A 17,837-nucleotide genomic window follows, 5' to 3' on the forward strand; every position below is an offset into this window, starting at 1 on the left:
TCCTTTTCCAGCAGGACTTTAGCACCTGCCCACAGTGCAAAAACCACTTCCAAGTGGTTTGCTGAGCATGATATTACTGTGCTTTATTGGCCAGCCAATATGCCTGACCTGAATCTATGGGATATTTTCAAGAGAAAGATGAGAAACAGTCGATCCAACAATATACAGATGATCTGAAGGCTCAATAGTGCCTCAGCAGTACCACAGGCTGATCACTTCCATGCCACACTTCACTGATGCTGTAATTTGTGCTAGGAGCAAGTCATTTGCTGTAATATGTGCTGCCGACCAAGTATTGAGTGCACAAAAGAACATACTTTAAAGAACTTGAACTTTTCTGTTTTGCAAATCCATTTTTTGATTGATCTTAGGAAATATTCTAATATTTTGAAATACTGGATTTTGGACTTTCATGAGCTGTACGCTCTAATCATCAAAATAAAATAAAAAAACTTTTGAAATGTTTTACTTTACATGTAGGGAATCTAGAATATATGAAAGTTTCATTTTTAAAAATAATTTATAATAAAAAAATGAACTTTTTGATGATATTCTAATTATATGACCAGCACCTGTAATATAACATTTCCACCGTTATTGCACAGGAGAAAAGGGCATGTTGTCACACCATGGGGTAAGTTGTCACAAATGAGCCTGCTATTAAACATGTATACAGTAAAATAAATGTATAACATTTAAAAGATGTGACAAATAGCTCTGGTCTCTTCTAAAAATTTACAATTTTAAATTTAAAGGTTAAAAATGTTGTTGTTTTAGGGTTTTTAGTTAATATTTGGCTTGAATATTATCTATCATTTTTCAGTATCGCTTAATATTAATCTTGTCAAAATACAAAGACATCCTTTATGTTTGTAAGTTATATTTTTTATGTAGCCATAATCAGCTGAAGAGAAATCGTGACTGAATCACTGTCTATCCAGCAGATGTCAGCCAAGTATCCTACTGAGAGAGTGTTTGATTTGTCTTTCATCTTTGGTGTGATAAAAGTCAGATAACTCAAAATTAATGTGACAATATCAAAGGCAAATACAAGCCTGGTTATAATACATATGACATACTCTTTATTGTAGGTGATAGAATTCCCATTTATTTTATCAACAACATGGGCAAAGACTATCCATATGCAGCAACCACTAACACAGAGACATTTACAAAATAAATATGCAACAAGATCTCCATTCAATTTGTTCTTAAATACTAAATAAATAACAATAAATACATCATATCTGTTCAACCCACTTCACTCTGGAGGGTGTCAAAATACTTTTATGGAAAACAGAACTCATTAAATAAATGAGAATATTAAAAAACAATATAAAAATTGTTAGGTAGAAAATATTTGCACTTAAAAAAGAGATTATAAATCTCTGTCTTTAAAATAAATAGGAAGGTTTATAAAACAATTTGCTGTCGATATTCTTAAAATATTGCCTCTTTCACAGCGCAGAGGGCAACGTCTCTCCTCTTAATAACTGTCTAAAAGCTGTGTATAGAATTTTGCTTTGTGAAATAAATTAAGTCCATAAATAGACACTGATTAATAAATAAACAAAATAAACCTTAACATGAATAAATAATAAATTAAACTTACATTTCAAGGACCCAATTTAAATAGCCATAATAATAATAATAATAATAATAATTACAATAATAACATGACGATGGAACTACAAACTATTCATGGTAGTGCAATATCTATGTTCTCAAATACGATAAATATTACTGAATGGAACAGGAACACATTTACACCAAATATGAGACAACATTATCATACAGGGATCGAATGTAGCAGTGCTGCATACTAATCTTATTTTGTTGAGGGAGGTCATTAATCATCAATTCACCTTCGGACATTACACATAAAGCACTCTGTTACGCATACACACATAGACTCACCCCCACAGACACACGACAATCTCATGACTTATTGTTCACGGCAACCTCCATGCACTGAGGGAAGTAAGAAAGGCAGATCAGTGTCGGTGAGAGTTGCTCTAGAAAACAGTAACAAATGGTTTGCTCCAAAAAATACCCCAAAAGAAGAAGAGCCGTCTTGGTTTAAGAGGCAAAGGATCTCGTATGTCATCAAAATTGCTAAGCAGCATAATTTGGAATTTGGTCCTTTTCTCTGTCTTCCACGGGTCTCGTGACGATCCTCGTTTTCAGAGGGTGCCACATACAAAACCTGAATGTCCTTAAACAGTATTTTTATGTTGTTGGTCTGGTTATTCAACCCACAGTGTCTTGCAGCCGCCGCTCCTCTGCTCACACCTCGATGCCTTTGACGGCCTGGTTGATCGACTCGAGTAGGGCTCGGTTCTCTGGGTTCTGATAGCACTCCTTATCGGTGAACATGTGGGTCAGCGTATCCACGTATGTGTCAAAATTCTGCTCAGTGATGGGCTCTTGCTGTGGTAAACAATAGATTATGAATTGTTAAAAGCAAGCTATATAAAAGGAAAGAAAAGTATAATGTACAATACTTGTGTTTGCTGGGCATAGTCATAAAAGGTAATAGATAGCAAGTGGACTGACCATCTGTGGTAGACGGATGTTGGCAAGGCTGCGGATAAGAGCCTGGCTCAGGCCTGACAGTTCCATGAACAGAGCCTCATTCTTCTCCTCTATGAGCTTATTCTCTTCCTCCATGCTCTTGAGGTTCTTCTCCATGGATGAGATCTAAGAATAGAAACGCTTGGATGAACAGCAGCTCCAAGATAATGCTTTGTAAAATTGTATTTGAAGTGTTGTAAATATTATCATTACAATACACTCTCAAAGAATGTGATGAACATCAAGAGGATTTATCCTTAAAATTGCTTCAAAATGTTTGTTCGTTTAGCCTTTCCATGTGGTTATCAGTGAAGGGCCAAATGCTATATGCTCAGATTACATTTAAACCATATATAGAGTGAAAATGTAACATATTTGGCTTTATTAGAGTTTCAGAGACATTTACCGTTAAAAAGTTTGGGGTCAGTAAAATGTTTTATTTTGAAAAAAAAAAATTTTCAGCAAGGATGCAATCATTATGGAAGCTTGTTTCCACCATAAAATAAAAAATAAAAAAGGTAAGGACTTTTTTTCTTGAAATTGTGAGTTTATATCTCCCAATTCTGACTTTTTTCTCAGAATTGTGAGATATAAAGTCAGAATTGCGAGATATAAAGTCAGATTTACGAGATATAGTCAGAATTGCGAGATATAAAGTCAGAATTGTGAGATATAAAGTCAGAATTGCGAGATATAATCACAGTTGCGAGACATAAGGTCAGAATTGCGTGATATAGTCAGAATTGCGAGATATAGTCAGAATTGCGAGATATAAAGTCAGATTTGCGAGATATAGTCAGAATTGCGAGATATAAAGTCAGAATTGTGAGATATAGTCAGAATTGCGAGATATAAAGTCAGAATTGCGAGATATAATCACAGTTGCGAGATATAAGGTCAGAATTGCGTGATATAAAGTCAGAATTGCGAGATATAGTCAGAATTGCGAGATATAAAGTCAGATTTGCGAGATATAGTCAGAATTGCGAGATATAATCACAGTTGCGAGATATAAGGTCAGAATTGCGTGATATAAAGTCAGAATTGCGAGATATAAAGTCAATTGCGAGATATAGTCAGAATTGTGAGATATAAGGTCAGAATTGCGAGATATAAAGTCACAACTGCGAGATATAAAGTCACAATTGCAAGTTATAAAGTCAGAATTGTGAGATAAAAAGTCGCAATTACCTTTTTAATTTTTTTTATTTAGTGGCAGAAACAAGCTTTCATAAATAATTGATAAACAGTGACAGTAAAGATTTTATCTTTTTTATTTATTTATTTATTTTTTACAAAAAATTATATTTCAAATGCTGTTCTTTTGAAATTTCTATTCATCTAGAATCCTGAAAAACACTGATCACGTTTCCACAAAATATCACACAATGAGGACTGGAGTAATGGCTGCTGAAAATTCAGGAATAAGTTTTATACGTTTTATTATATATTACAATATAAAGAGTAGTATATATAGAGTAGTAGTGTATATGATGTATTTGATAAAAGCAGACCTGTGTATGGAGGTTGGCCATGTCTGCTTCCATTTCAGAGTTTGACTCATTCAGCTCATTGATCTCTTTGTTCAGCTGTTTTATGTCTTCATCATTGTCAAGAACTGAAGGGATAGAAAAACGGCACGCATGTTAATAAAGAGCGCAAAATGAACATATTGTGGACGAAAGAAGAGAAACAGATGATATTTGATCTTACCATCACTTGCCCTGAATTTCTTGCTGATGTAGTCATCTCCTGGGAACCTGGTTCTCTTCTTGTTAGCTGAAGCTCTAGGGCAACCTGATAAACTGGAAACACATTGTGATCATGAGATGTGACACAAGACTTACTGTCTTGATTACATCATCCTTCAACGACCCCAAAAAGTCAAAAATAGGCATTACTAATATTTAAAAGCATATTAGTATTGCACTTCCAAAAATGGTTTTAGTTATATTTGTTATATAGGAAAATATATAACCTCTTCATGAAAACATGACTGCACAGTTTTAATAATTGTCCCATATCTGGACCAATACTGGGTGGTTAAAATTATATACTAATATTTATCTGTATATTTCACTAGGCCTCGTCTGTACCTGCGATGAGTGAGAAAGCTGCCGTTGGCATGTCCTGATCCATCACATCCTGGCGTGGGGCAGGTCGGGCCCTCAGTCTTGAAGGCCTTCCAGGAGAATGGTGTGCCATTTAACATGCCCTCCTTCTGCCGGCGTGCTGCCAGCGGGCACCCATAGGCACTGCGGTGGGTGGCGTATTTCCCACTGATATGCCCCAGACTGTCACAACCTGGCACCGGGCACCTATAGAGAGGTAAGTGATGAACTGGCAGTCAGTTTTGGCTTTCTCAAAAGATACAGGCTGTGCTCAGCAAATCCACTGGTTTCGTACAACAAAATAAGACTGTTTCATTAAAAAAACACAAACAAAAACAAAACGTACTTTAGGAGTTCAGAATCTTCCTTGTCATCCTTTGTTGGGGTTGTTTTGATTCCTCCCTTCTTGGCACGTGGACATCCAGACAGACTGCAACAGAGAAACTTATGTCATTATGTTGCTACGTGTGCAGGTTGATATTTTTTATACAATTTTTGACACTGAATCCAAAAGTGCATCTTGTAATGCTGTTAATTAACATACCTTCTATGGGAAGCATAGTTTCCAGTGATGTGTCCTGATCCATCACAACCTGGAGTAGGGCATCTGGAGGTCACCAAGAGAAAGTGAAAGACACATTAGCATGAACAGCACTGCTTTAGACAGATACAATTCAAATATCCCACACACAATCATGCTGGAAATCTAAATAAACATTTGGGCTTCAGCCCGGATGCTTAATATCTCTCAGCTGGTTTGATGAGTCTCTAGGACACTGTCCAAGAAAATTCTGTTTTTGACCACTGAAAATGTAAAGTTATTGCTGGTTCAAAGAGTGCAAGAATAGCCAGCAAAAGGGACAGTAAACAGTGTTTGGCAGTAACAGAAGTGTTCAGTAGAGTCATGTGAAAGCAGTAATCAGTAAAGTATAGTGAGGATTCATTAGAGGAAAAATTAGAGCACAGACATACTTGAGTTCAGCAGTGTGGGCAGCCATGAGGGTCCGAAGACTTTTATCAGCAAGGGGACAACCAGAGAGACTGAAGAGCAGTAGAAAAACACCAGAATAGAGAATAGGGGGAAGAAGATTTAATTGAAGACGGAAGATATTGCTCTGTAATCTATGTCTGTATTATAAATGGATTCTTTGCTAAAATACATAAATGTAAATTAACCTAAATAAACTACAAAGAGACGTGAGTAAATCTTGGCTAATATGGAAAAAGTAGTACTTATGTTAAGGTACAATGTGTAGTACATGCTAAATGCATTAAAGAGACGTATAGTATTTGTTTTCACTGCAGTCACTAATATAGGTTTATGCTATAGAGAGCAGGGGCTGTGAGGGTTCAGCAGAGAGAAAAATAGGTAAAGAAAAAAGAAAACATGAGTGGGGCTGGTCAGACTAGAAATACCATGCCATAGCTTCTGGCATACCTGCGGTGAGATGCATAGTTTCCAGTTATATGTCCACTACCATCACAACCTGGGGTGGGACATCTGGAGAGAGATGAAGCGTGCATTAAATCTCTTTGGAATTATTCCTTTTAAAGGGGGTGTATAATGCTTGTTTACACTGTTAAAGAGTTGGATTCTCATGCTAAACATGGCCAAAGTTTCAAAACACGAGTTGGACGTATGACATTTCTGTGCCAAAAATACTCTTCCAAATCCTCTTAAATTTCAGGATCTTTTTTTCCAAGTATGTGCCTGTGTGACATCAGAAAGGTCGGAATTCCTTGTACGGGCATTTCTCCCGGAAGAGCGCGCACGTACACGTCGACCAGAGCCAGAGCCCATCAACGTGCTTCGTTCGGGTTTACAGAAGTCATTGGCAGCCCTGCACAGGACTTACTCGAGAAAGATTTATCAATTTGTTTTTAGACCACGAAATCAACAATGTCACCAAAGAAGTGTGTTTTTTGTTGTGAGGGAAAGATAACCTTGCTTCCCAAAGAACCCAGCGTTAAGTGGAGCTGAGAGATTTGTGCTCACGCATTACATTGATGCGCTCTCGATATTTGTTATTAAAATAACCATAGAAACTGATAGTTGCAATCACTTTTTATTGGTTAAAATGAATGGAGAATATTTCGTGTTTTTCCGTGGCTGTTCGAGCCCTCGGGATCTGTGCTTTTATGGTTTCATAAACAAGGCCCAGTTCTACACTGGATTTACAGATCGTTTGAAACTGAAAGATGGAGCGGTCACAGCGGTAATGATCCCAGTCATGAGTTGGAACCGCAGGTGGTGAGTAAAACTGCTTCAAATGTCTGTTTTGTTGGCAATAGGCGCCTAAGTGTATATAATGTAAACAACACGAACGTAGTGAATTCATAAATTCGTTATTCATCATTCACTATTGCTATATTCATTATAGCGATTCAAAAGTTATCCATGGATAATGCGATGGTGTATTGTGTGTGTTTAAATACATTTGTTTAGCTGACCATTGATAGCTTGCAGACGATCACTATGCAAAAGCTGCGCGTGCACGTCACTCTTTAGCTCTGCTCACACGGCACGCCTCCAGGAGCTCGGCTGTTTTCGGAAAGACTCGGTACAGCGTTTGTATCTTTTATAAATATGATAAAACTAAAGATTTTTCAGCGATATGAAGGATGCTATACTATTCTATAGGTACTCAAGATTAACATGAGATTGGCAGAAACTGTGTGTGATACCCCCCCTTTAAGATTAGTGTCTTAGCAAGACACTAGTTATAAACTACTTTTATTAGCTTTGCTCTATGTGTGTGTGTGTGTGTGTGTGTGTCTGTGTGTTAAATAAAGTTGTTGCAGCAGACACTTACAGCAAGACCTCTTTCTTGCAGTCCTTGGGCTGAAATTTGACTTTGAAGCTGGAGGTTGTGACCTCACCAGGGTACTTCCTGTCCTCCATGCTCTCCTGAGTGGCATCATCATCTTCTCCGTCAGAGGAGGCATATGAATGTGTGGTGTACTCCACCTGAGGATAATGGCACATCAAACCAAAAAAACAGCTGAATTCATAGAATGTATAAAAAGACTTTCCTTTTTTATTTTTTATTTAAAAAATACATTTTTATTACAACCATGAAGTGAGAATGAGAATGTGTGAATATATCTTACTCAAATTGATAGACATTTACCTCCTCTGGCTCCTCCTCTTTTTGTCGGTTTGACTTGGTGTAATCCAGAGGCCCCTCCCACTCCTCTTGTTTATAGGTGTGGCTGGAGTGGGGTGAGGTGACGCCATGATGTTGAGAAGATGATGACGAGGATGAAGATGGGTCTGGTGACCTGACTCCTTCCCTCTTGGGTTTCTTCATGCTGAGGTCCAGAGTGCCATTTTCATCCACCTCAATGTCCATGTCCTAGATTGTAGAAAAAAAATAAATTAGAATATAGTGTATATAATGCAGATGTTATGGAATTCAACCTTCCTCTAGACTGAATGACAGATACAGATAGAGAGGAAGAAACTCACTTTGCTGGCCTGATCTGGCTGTCGAGTGCTGAGGTTTTCAGGTCTCTCCCAGCAGCGGGTGGACAGGTTGAGAATGGCAGTGGCAGCCATGTGTGCGGCTTCGGCATCATGGGTATAATCGTACCCACTGGAGGTGGAAGAGGAGCTGCTTTTGGTGTAGCCTCCAGACAGGCTGTGGCTTGGGGATGGGGCTTTAGGGAATGGTTTGGCTGTTAATTATAATAATATGTGTTTCAATTTGCTATCAATAGTTCATTATCTGTTGATATCTATTGTATGTGTTTCTTATTCATTATTTTAAAAGGAATGAGGGATGTGCTTACATTTGAAGGCTTTAGGTGAGGTTTCGCTGGTGGGCATCTTGGGGGCAAGCATGCGCTTGCCAAATACCTGTACATCAAAGCTTGCATAGTCAAAGGACACCTTGGAATACTTCTCCAGCTCCTTGGCCAGGTTGGCCCGAGGAGTGGCCGGCATGGCATTGGGCCTGTAGCTACCGTACTGAGGGATCTCCAGCTGTTTCACAAAACACATTGGCCTGTAGAGGAAAGAGTGTTTAGTCACAATGTTTACCCAGCAAGCTATTTTGTCTGTAAAAGCGGAGGAAAACACTCACCTGAGAACTCTGTCAGAGTTTGAGCCTCCAGTGGCTGGATCACTGACAGAGGTCTGCGGCTGTGCCTGCTTTTCATGGCTTTTGTGTTTCCCTGCAGCAGCAATAGGGCAGCCAGAGAGACTAAAAGTGTAAAATGTAAGAAAAGCACATGACTTTTGGGAAACATTTGTGAACAGAAACTGAGGCCTCAAAAGGTTAAAATAGTTAAGGTGCAGTACCTGCGATGTGTGTTGCGGTTGCTGTTCACATGTCCCTGTCCAGTGCATCCAGGTGTTGGACACTTCAGTACGTTCTCATGCATTGCCAAGACTAGTGGCAAAAAAGACACATTAGTATATAGAGTGAATATATATTACCGTTCAAATGTTTTTTTAAATAAATTAATACTTATATTCAGCAAGGATCCATTAAATTTGTCAAAAGTGACAGTAAAGACATTTATAATGTTACAAAAACTGTCTCTTTAAATGGTGTTTGTTTGAACTTTCTGCATCATGGAAAATGTATCATGGTTTCCACAAAAATATTTAGCAGCACGACTGTTGATAATAATGAAAGTTTCTTGAGCACCAAATCAGCATATTAAAATGATTTTTTGAGGATCATGTGACTGAAGACTGGAGTAATGGCTGCTGAAAATTCAGCTTTGCCATCACAAGAATAATTACATTTTTATACTTTTTTATTTAAATAAATGTAAATGTCAGTGTGTTCAGGTATACCCTAGATTATGGGAACAAAAGATGGTAATATCCAAAATCCTTGTCCTTGTGGGGACATTTTTGCTCCCCATGAGGAAAACAGCTTATAAATCAGAAAAGTTTTCTGTGATGGGTATGTTTAGGGGTAGTGTAGGGGGATAGAATATACAGTTTGTACAGTATAAAATTTATTACATCTATGGAAAGTCCCCATAAAACATGGTGTGTGTGTGTGTGTGTGCTTGTTTATATGATTTATGAGAACACAAATTTGTATAATGACAAGGGTACTACACTGGTATTACAACGTAAACATGGTTAATGAGGACAGTTCCTGAGTCCACGTAATTAAAATGGCTTAAAAACATACTAAATGTTTTATTAAAAATGTAAAAATGCAGAAAGTTTTCTGTGATGGGTAGTTTTAGATGTGGGGTTAGTGGGGTTATTTAGGGGGATAGAATATACAGTTTGCACAGTATAAAAACCATTACGCCTATGGAATGTAATCATAATGATAGGTGCACCAACATATGTGTGTGTGTGTGTGTGTGTCGCATATTATGGTACTAGTGCAAGACAATGCTTACTCTCTGGAGGGATTCTGTCCTTGTGTGGGCACCCAGAAAGGCTGCGGTGGTGTGGGTATAATCCAGTCACATGACCTGTCCCATCACATCCTGGAGTAGGGCACTTTACTTCCTTCTTCTCTGATCTAGAACCTTCTGTGTCCAAGAGTGAAGAGACAAATGCAAAAAAAACAAAAAAACAAATGAAACTCCACACCCCCACACACTGTACCTGCACGTTATCTAAATTTAATTGAGGTCATAAAGGGTTACAAGGGTTAAGCATTTCCTGTCACCTTTGCCATAGTATGCTCTACGCGCGGCGATGTCCATGGCCTTACTCATCCTCTCCTCTGGGCTGTGGTAGCGCTGCTGCTCAGGAGAGCAGCTCTCTTCAGAACTGCGGCCATTTTGTTCAGCTTTCAGTGCAATGGCCTGTTCCAGAAGTCCCAGGTTCCCTCGTGTCATGTCGTACGTCTCTGAGTCATCTGTGACCTCTGACCTCTGTGACATGCTGTCTAACTCGTCATCGTCTACTTCATCTGCCTCCTCTTCTTCTCCGTCATCTTCCTCTTCCTCTTCTTCCTCTTCCTCTCCCTCTGAACCCAGCTCAATGACTACAGTTGGTGAGTCTTTCTCTGAAGCGTCATCCTCCTCCTCCTCCTCTTCCTCCTCCTCATCTTCACCAAGAGGATGGATGTTGCTGTGTGTCATCACATCTAATTCCTGAGCTGAAGCAGCGGGGGCAGGGGCGATTAGGGAGGAAGGCTCTACCTGGGATTGTTCCTCCTCCTCATCTCCTTCCTCATCATCATCTTCACTGTCCTTCTGTGTCTCCCCAGTCTCTTTGGTCTGGATTTTGCCAAAGTCTCCACTGAAGTACTGGTGGTCCGAGTTGTTCTTCTGGCTCAGACATTGTGTTTCCTCTTCACCCTCTTCCTCGTCCTCATCATCCTCCTCCTCTTCTTCCTCAACTGTTGTCACAGGCTCGTCGGTCTCTTTCAGTTGCTGGGTCACTCGCTCCTCTTCCGTAATCTCTTCTGCTTCCTCCTCTATCTCTTCTTCTCGAGCTTGAATCTCTTCGGCGACCTGTAGCTCCTCCTCTGGCTCGGTATCCATTGTGATTTGTTGGATGGGCGTGGCCTCAATATTGGCTTCCTCTTTCTCAATTTCGTTCTCTGGCACTGGACTTGATGTTTCTCGGACAGGCGTCTTTTTCTCTTCTAAATCCATTTGTAAACTTTCTTCTAAGGAAATTACAAAACCAATTATTAACTAAAGGAATTTGGATGTTGCTTGACCAGTTTGGAGAAAACTGTTGAACTAATAAACTGTTGAACTAATCATTTACCCACCTGTCATTGCTTCTAATGTAGGTGTCTTTTCTTTCACCTCCATCTCTTTATCAACAGTGTCCTCTTCAGACTCCACTCCATCATCTTTTGCTTCTGTTTCACTGTTTGTGTCGCTGTCTGCATTGAACCCATCATCCATGGCCAGCTTTAGGGGGTTGGGTTTCTTTTTTGGGGCTGGCTGATTCTCCTCAGCCTCCTGGAGTTTTCTTTTCTTAGCCAATGGGCAGCCCAATGCACTGGAAAGGATGAAAAGGTTTGGTAAAAACTCAGTTTCTCCACTTATTTCTGTTTTTGGTATTGGCAGTTATAAGAGACAGAATTCTTACTACTAACCTTCTGTGTCGTGCATACTTTCCGCTGACGTGGCCTAGGCCGTCGCATCCTGGAGTAGGGCAGCTGCAAAACAGGGTTTTCAATTAGCTGCATTCATTAACTTACTAAACTGTGGTCTTTCTAAACATGAGTAACACTATATAAGCATAAAAGCTCATTATCTCACCTGTAATCTTGTCCAACAAGCTCAAGAGGAACTGATATGAGGAGAGAGATACAAGCTCCGTCAGTCAATAAATTCACTGAAAGAGACAGAAAATTATTTTTTTTTTTTTCGAGTTTTTAAGAGGCTCTTACCTCTGATTCCTTTTGAGCGTGTCCTTGTCCGCTTCTCATCTGCGTCTTGGCTCATCTGAAACACAAACGCATAGGTGGTTACGAGATTATTATGTGTGAAGTATTTATTCTCTAATGTGTCCCTAAAATCATATAAAAAGTATAATATCACTGTTCTCTGGCTTTCAAATGACATATTTGACATCAATACCTTTCAGATTGGGATTTTTATCCTCAGATCTGAGCGGTTCTGATTTCACAGACACCAGAGTAGCCCCCAATCCTCTTAAATGCTTTTTAAAGAGCTCAATCAATAATACACATCCAATAAGTTCTTTCAATTGCACATCCCTCCCAATCCTAGGTGGAAGTGAAGTGAAATATAAGAAAGAAATGGGGCCCTCCTGGTGTGAGAAAGATGTCAGAGCTTCAGAAAGGGAACTATACTTTTAGCCTGTTAATCGATGAAATAAAGCTACTCTGACACACACACACACGTCTCACTTTGAGTCTCCTACTCCTCTTGTTCTCACAGCTGCTAACTCTATCCCCTCGTGTCCACCTCTGGCTCAGCAGCTGCCCCCTGAACTCATTCTCTGTAGGATAGAAAGGATAAGACAACAATTTCAGTCTGACATGTCCAAATATTTTACACATTTTGGGGGGAAAAAAACAAAAAACTCATTAAAAGTCACACTAAAGCAAGTCTTGATAGTGGATTCCCATTAGTGAAGCATAATAAAGTACTATTTTTTATATATAAAGGATATTTTATAAATAAATATAAGTTTGAAAACACATATTTATGCTTTGCGAGCAGCTGAGCTTCTAAAATCAGAAAGTAAACAAATCTTTGCCTGTAATGCTCATTTTCCAAGGGATGATCACCAAAAGATGAACACCCCTAATCCAGAAGCAAACATTAAATATCCCCCAGAGGACACATGCAGTTTGGTCACTGAATAGGCTTTCAGCAGTACATCACGGTCTGACAGAATCTGCGTGCCTTCATGGCTCTGGTGTTGATTATTCATCCTGGGTGATGCGGCCGTGACCCAGCTGTTTTTATCAGGGCGTCATTACATGTGGTCTGATTACGTTTTAAGCAGCACCTGGTGCTCACTCACGTCACTCACGTAACAGGGGAGGGAATTCCCGTGAGAACCGCAACAATTGTGGCACTTGCCATATATGATGCAATACGCAATTCAAACTCACTGTCCCGTGTCTGTTCGCAGGGAAACAGGTTAAATTGATTTTAGTGCATTTGCTGAAAACCTTGTATAAAAGATTAACACAAAAGGGGAGGAACATAAAAATACTTCTGAAAAGGAACTATTTTTAAAAAATTTGATGATGTTCTTCAAAATATTGCTTTCATTTTTCATTTTACAGTTTGGAATTTCCAAAGACATTAACATGGAAAATTTACATGCTGCCATTCACTTGACCTGAGTAGTTCCCTTTTCAATTTTTTTCTCAAACATTAGGCCCACTCTCTCAAATGATTTAGAGGGCACAAAAACATTGTTTAACTCCCATGTAGTAGGCCCATGCATCTATGAAATGGACCAATGGGAGTCACAAATTGCTCTTACGTTTTAGTATAGACTAATATTAGTATTTCTTTTGTCGCATCAGGCCTTTGGCTTCGAAAAAGCACCATGATGATGCTGCGCATAACCTCTTCTTGCACACCACGCCTTTCAATTACTATCAGCCAAACCCTCCGCCTTTATAACACTATCACTTTCATCGAGGAGAAACAATATTCAGCAGAACATGTTTACAAAACTTGACTGTATTATCATAGTAAAAACGGTTAAAGCCCAACCTACAGAGGTCCTATAACAAGCATAAGCGATGAATAAACAGTAACTTAAATGTAAAACTCAAAGATAATCTAATAAATGAATAGTGTATTATGTAGGCCTAGCCTGAAGTAAACAGATGGTTCGCTCGCATTGTTTTGTTTCTCGTAAATAACGCACGCACACAAGACGAAACATATGCCGCTTTTGCGTTGCTTAAGGGTTTCTAATGTCTGTCTGTCCACTCCCATAAAATACATTGCATTTATACATGTATCCGACTATAAACAAACTTCCAAATGAATACTCCGCTTGCATTTAAACTTCCACGTTTTCGATTCGCTTGTTTTAAAAACAAGCACAACGCTGAAATTGTAATTTGACAGCATGAATATATTTTGTTATTGATACGACAGAGGCCCTTTTAAGTTCTTGGGTTTCTTGAAAATAAATCCGCGATGTAACTTGTTCGGAAAACATTGTATAATCGTCCTTTTACACAACATAATTGTGACTTATTGCACGCAAGCAAAACTAAGACAAAATGTGCTAGAAATGTAAACACGGTGGAATGGCACTTCTTCTTTAAGAGATTACAAGTCCGACGTCCATTTGGCTTCAATAGTAACGGAAATTCAAACCAGCAAACCTTTCCAAAACTGAATCTTTCATCCACATCAGCATCCGAATTGGTAAACAAAAAAAATACCATAAGCAAACGTCGTTTTTTCAAGGAGATGCGAGCGGCCTCTTGCTCTTTGTAGGCTCTGTGTGTTAACTTCAGTGTTGTACACCTCCCCTTCAGAATGAGTCTCGTGCCGCTACCGTTAAAATCCTCTAATAATTCGCTCAGGACCGGTCCGAAACCTCTTCATGTTGTAAGCAAGACGCATATATCCATTAATCGACAGGTAATGTGAGCACAAATGCTGCCAAAATTATCTCTCCACACGCTTTGTCGAACGATACTGACTTACCTTTCGTTCACAGGCCCATTGTCCACCCCTCCTTACCCTGCGCCGTGACATCATCATCATCATAGTAAATCATGTACAACACAAGATGGAGAGTGGGCCGCTATTGACCCCCACCCAACCGATATAAAACACTCACACGCAGTCGTTTGACATTTCAGGTACAACCTAAACTAATTCGAGTTATTTTTTGAAAGAATCTCTACATTTAGACGCTTGAGTTGAGCTGAAAGTTCAGCACCCAGAACAGCGCTGGTTCAGTACCATGGACAAGAGCGCTATCCGTAGCAAGTGCCTAGTTTGAAGAAAAAAAATGCTGTTTTTAATGAGTATTCAGCAGTGTAACGATTAAAGCACAGAGTATTGCATTAAAATAAGTTTGCGTTTACGATTGTCGTACACTACAATATTCAGTATTAACACATTTCACTAGAGACTGTACTGGAGAGAGCATCGTTTCTGAAACTGAAGCCTTCAATATGGATCTATTTTTTCTTGCGTAATGACACATTTGCCTCGCTTCAAAAGCGTTGAACTACTTTTCTTTAATATCCTAACAACGTGACCTAGTTTTGTGGAATATGATCGAATTAACTTCATCTGTCTCACTTAAACTGTTAAATTATTGTAGAGGTTACCCCACTGTAAAAATGTCAAATAAACGTGAAGATTTAAGTTTAATTGATAGCCTGATTTTTTCGAGTAAAATCAAAGAGGCGTAAAAGCACTTTTCTTTATCATTAACGAAAATCAGACAATAAGTTCTTTTTGGGATACATTGAATGTCTGTACTGATGGATAAAATCAAGAAACTCTTTTATCTAACAGAGATGTTGTTAACATAATTATTTTCAGAGTAACCAACCAAACACAGTGAAATTGGTAACTTGGATTAATGATTAAATATTAATGTCAACCTATAAATAGCCTAAACTACTAATATATTATTATAGGTCACGTGTCTTTCTACAATAGAGTGAAGGGGGAGGGGGAAACGCTTTACCAAACTTCAAACAAAAAAGTTTTGTATCATATAAGAAGTTAGCAGAAGCCTTTGAGAGTTTTGCATATTTAATGAGACCGAAGTTCTTCGGTTACCAGCTGGAACTTTGCTTACCCCTCATCCTAAAGTTTCATACAGATGGATAGCCCAGCATACAATTAAAGCCAGAGTCTGTTCCTACTGGCCAGACACTGTGTATAAATATTACATAGGATGCCAGCTGAGCGAATGAGAAGCACAACACCCCCATAGCCAGATGGACTGATCCCTCCCAAATACAAAAGTTTTAATACGCCAGAAGTCAGGCAGCCTCTGAGTTTAAAGCACAACTCCCACTGGGAGACAAAAGTTGCCTTTGTTTAAAAACTGTCTGGACAGGGATTTCATTTCGCACGTTTTTAAAGATACAAAAATCCGGGATCTGGGTCAATACTATGCGTTCGTCAATAGCAGAGTATTTTGAAAGAGATAAACGTAATCCAGGTCTATTCAGTCAAGATTAATAATTTTAATACTAAAAATGAAAGTAAACAAAGAAGGGGAAACATGCTTGCTTGCACTGCGCAGGTTTGAATTCTCATAGCAGATTACACGAGAGAGAAAAAAAACATGGCACAAAACGTATCATTCGAGTTTTAATAAATCACAATAATGAACTTACTGTGAATTATTGTTAACAAAAAGTTAAGCAAACCCAGGATATCAACAAAACCACAGCGAACCAGACTAAGTTTGACGCGAGCAAAATAAAACAGTAAAGAGAAGTCCAGCACTCACCGAGAAAAGTTTTACACAACTTCATCTTTGCGGTGATTTCTTCGTCTTCGACACCGCAAAACTAGTCAACTTCATTAGAGAAAGTTACTTTAAACAAAACTTACAGACAGAGGTGGGCGGTCTTATTTCGTACACGCTTGCGTCCACCAATCAGCGGCGGTCGGGGTAGTGTTTGTTCCTCTCGACAAGCCAATGAGGGCGCGCCTCACTGCCTGTGTCCCCACACAATGACCTCTGAAAATGAAAACAAAAGCCTGTCTTGTGCGCCTCGAGTCATGTGTCAGAATTTTTAAATGAAAATCTCTCGATAAAACTTTTTACTGAGTGATTTTGAATTTCCTCAAAAAAATACATATTTTAAGCACATTTAAACACGGTCACTGAAGCTATTTTCCTTCTTTAGTAGAGATAAGTTTTGTGCCATTGTCTGCCACCTGCCTACTTTTTTGTACTACGTGCCTCAAACTGGTCAACCATGATATTTCCATTTTTGAAAAGCTTTTGTGGATGTTCGGATTAAACATTATACTAAATTATAAACAAGACATGAAATTTTATATTCTTACTTAAAAATAGTAAGTAAATCTCATGTAGCTTATTTTACACATAAAGTTTTACAGCTTATATTCTAACATCAGATTTCATCCCTGTGGTTTCTGTTTGGTTAACCTGATAGTGTTCACCCATGAACAATAACTTCATTTTTACATTTTGAACTAAATAGCACCTTTCATGACCTCAAGATTGCATTACAAACCATTTTAAAACACATTTTTAAATAATTTTTTCTTAGATATTTTAAAGAAATACATAAATTCAGCATTCAGTGTTTAGAAATTTGATTCTTTAAAACTAAATCTCAGTTTATAAATCAGTTAATCAATCAATGAAACCTCAGATCTTTCTCATTCTTTCCCAAACTCAATCTGGTGCACCTCGCTTCTCCCCCACCCTTTCCCCTGTCAGCCCAGTGAGAAGGCATATGTGCTGGGTTACTGCTGGAGCCCACGTAGGCCTCTACGTGATCTGAAGTCTTACCCCCCATGACAGATGGGCCTGCTGATAATGATGCTGAGAACACCCCCCCCCAACTTGCTGTTACCATGGTGAGTAAGGAGGGGGACCATGGGACGTGTGGAGGGGGCCGGGGTGCTTATTAAGGCATTTACACTTAGTAGACACCAGGCCTGTAGAAAGTGTGAAAAGCTTTCAGAGCTTTATTTGAAAGACTCGTATGAACATATGAGCACTTGGAGCCTGTCAGACTG

General features: G+C 38.8%; 1 protein-coding gene across 2 annotated transcripts; it reads right to left on the reverse strand.

Moving 5' to 3' along the window:
* Window positions 1-1,059: 1,059 nt before the first annotated feature.
* Window positions 1,060-16,696, reverse strand: myt1a (myelin transcription factor 1a). Of its 2 annotated transcripts, XM_051880481.1 has the most exons (23): window positions 16,570-16,696; window positions 12,509-12,600; window positions 12,026-12,080; window positions 11,895-11,925; window positions 11,729-11,791; window positions 11,396-11,631; window positions 10,337-11,287; window positions 10,062-10,196; window positions 8,989-9,079; window positions 8,771-8,890; window positions 8,478-8,692; window positions 8,155-8,363; window positions 7,817-8,041; window positions 7,499-7,653; window positions 6,124-6,186; window positions 5,658-5,726; window positions 5,230-5,292; window positions 5,032-5,115; window positions 4,671-4,892; window positions 4,288-4,379; window positions 4,089-4,192; window positions 2,557-2,700; window positions 1,060-2,430 (listed from the first exon to the last, which is right to left on the reverse strand). In XM_051880481.1, exons 1-23 carry the CDS (start codon window positions 16,592-16,594, stop codon window positions 2,287-2,289), a joined length of 3,588 nt encoding a protein of 1,195 aa, XP_051736441.1. In that variant the 5' UTR covers window positions 16,595-16,696; the 3' UTR covers window positions 1,060-2,286. The 2 variants fall into 2 exon arrangements, with proteins under 2 accessions (XP_051736441.1, XP_051736442.1); XM_051880482.1 differs by lacking the exon at window positions 6,124-6,186.
* Window positions 16,697-17,837: the final 1,141 nt, after the last annotated feature.

This window comes from Ctenopharyngodon idella, chromosome 22 (genome assembly GCF_019924925.1).
Source record: "Ctenopharyngodon idella isolate HZGC_01 chromosome 22, HZGC01, whole genome shotgun sequence".
NCBI classification, from domain to species: Eukaryota; Metazoa; Chordata; class Actinopteri; order Cypriniformes; family Xenocyprididae; genus Ctenopharyngodon; species Ctenopharyngodon idella.

Bases quoted from the DNA above. Each gene is read 5' to 3' on its own strand.
- myt1a (XM_051880481.1), bottom strand. From the start codon at position 16,594: ATGAAGTTGTGTAAAACTTTTCTCG. The intron at 11,632-11,728 runs GTTAGTAGTAAG...CATCCTTTCCAG, and splicing joins AAGTATGCACGACACAGAAG to TGCATTGGGCTGCCCATTGG. The intron at 10,197-10,336 runs GTGACAGGAAAT...TCTTGGACACAG, and splicing joins TAGAGCATACTATGGCAAAG to AAGGTTCTAGATCAGAGAAG.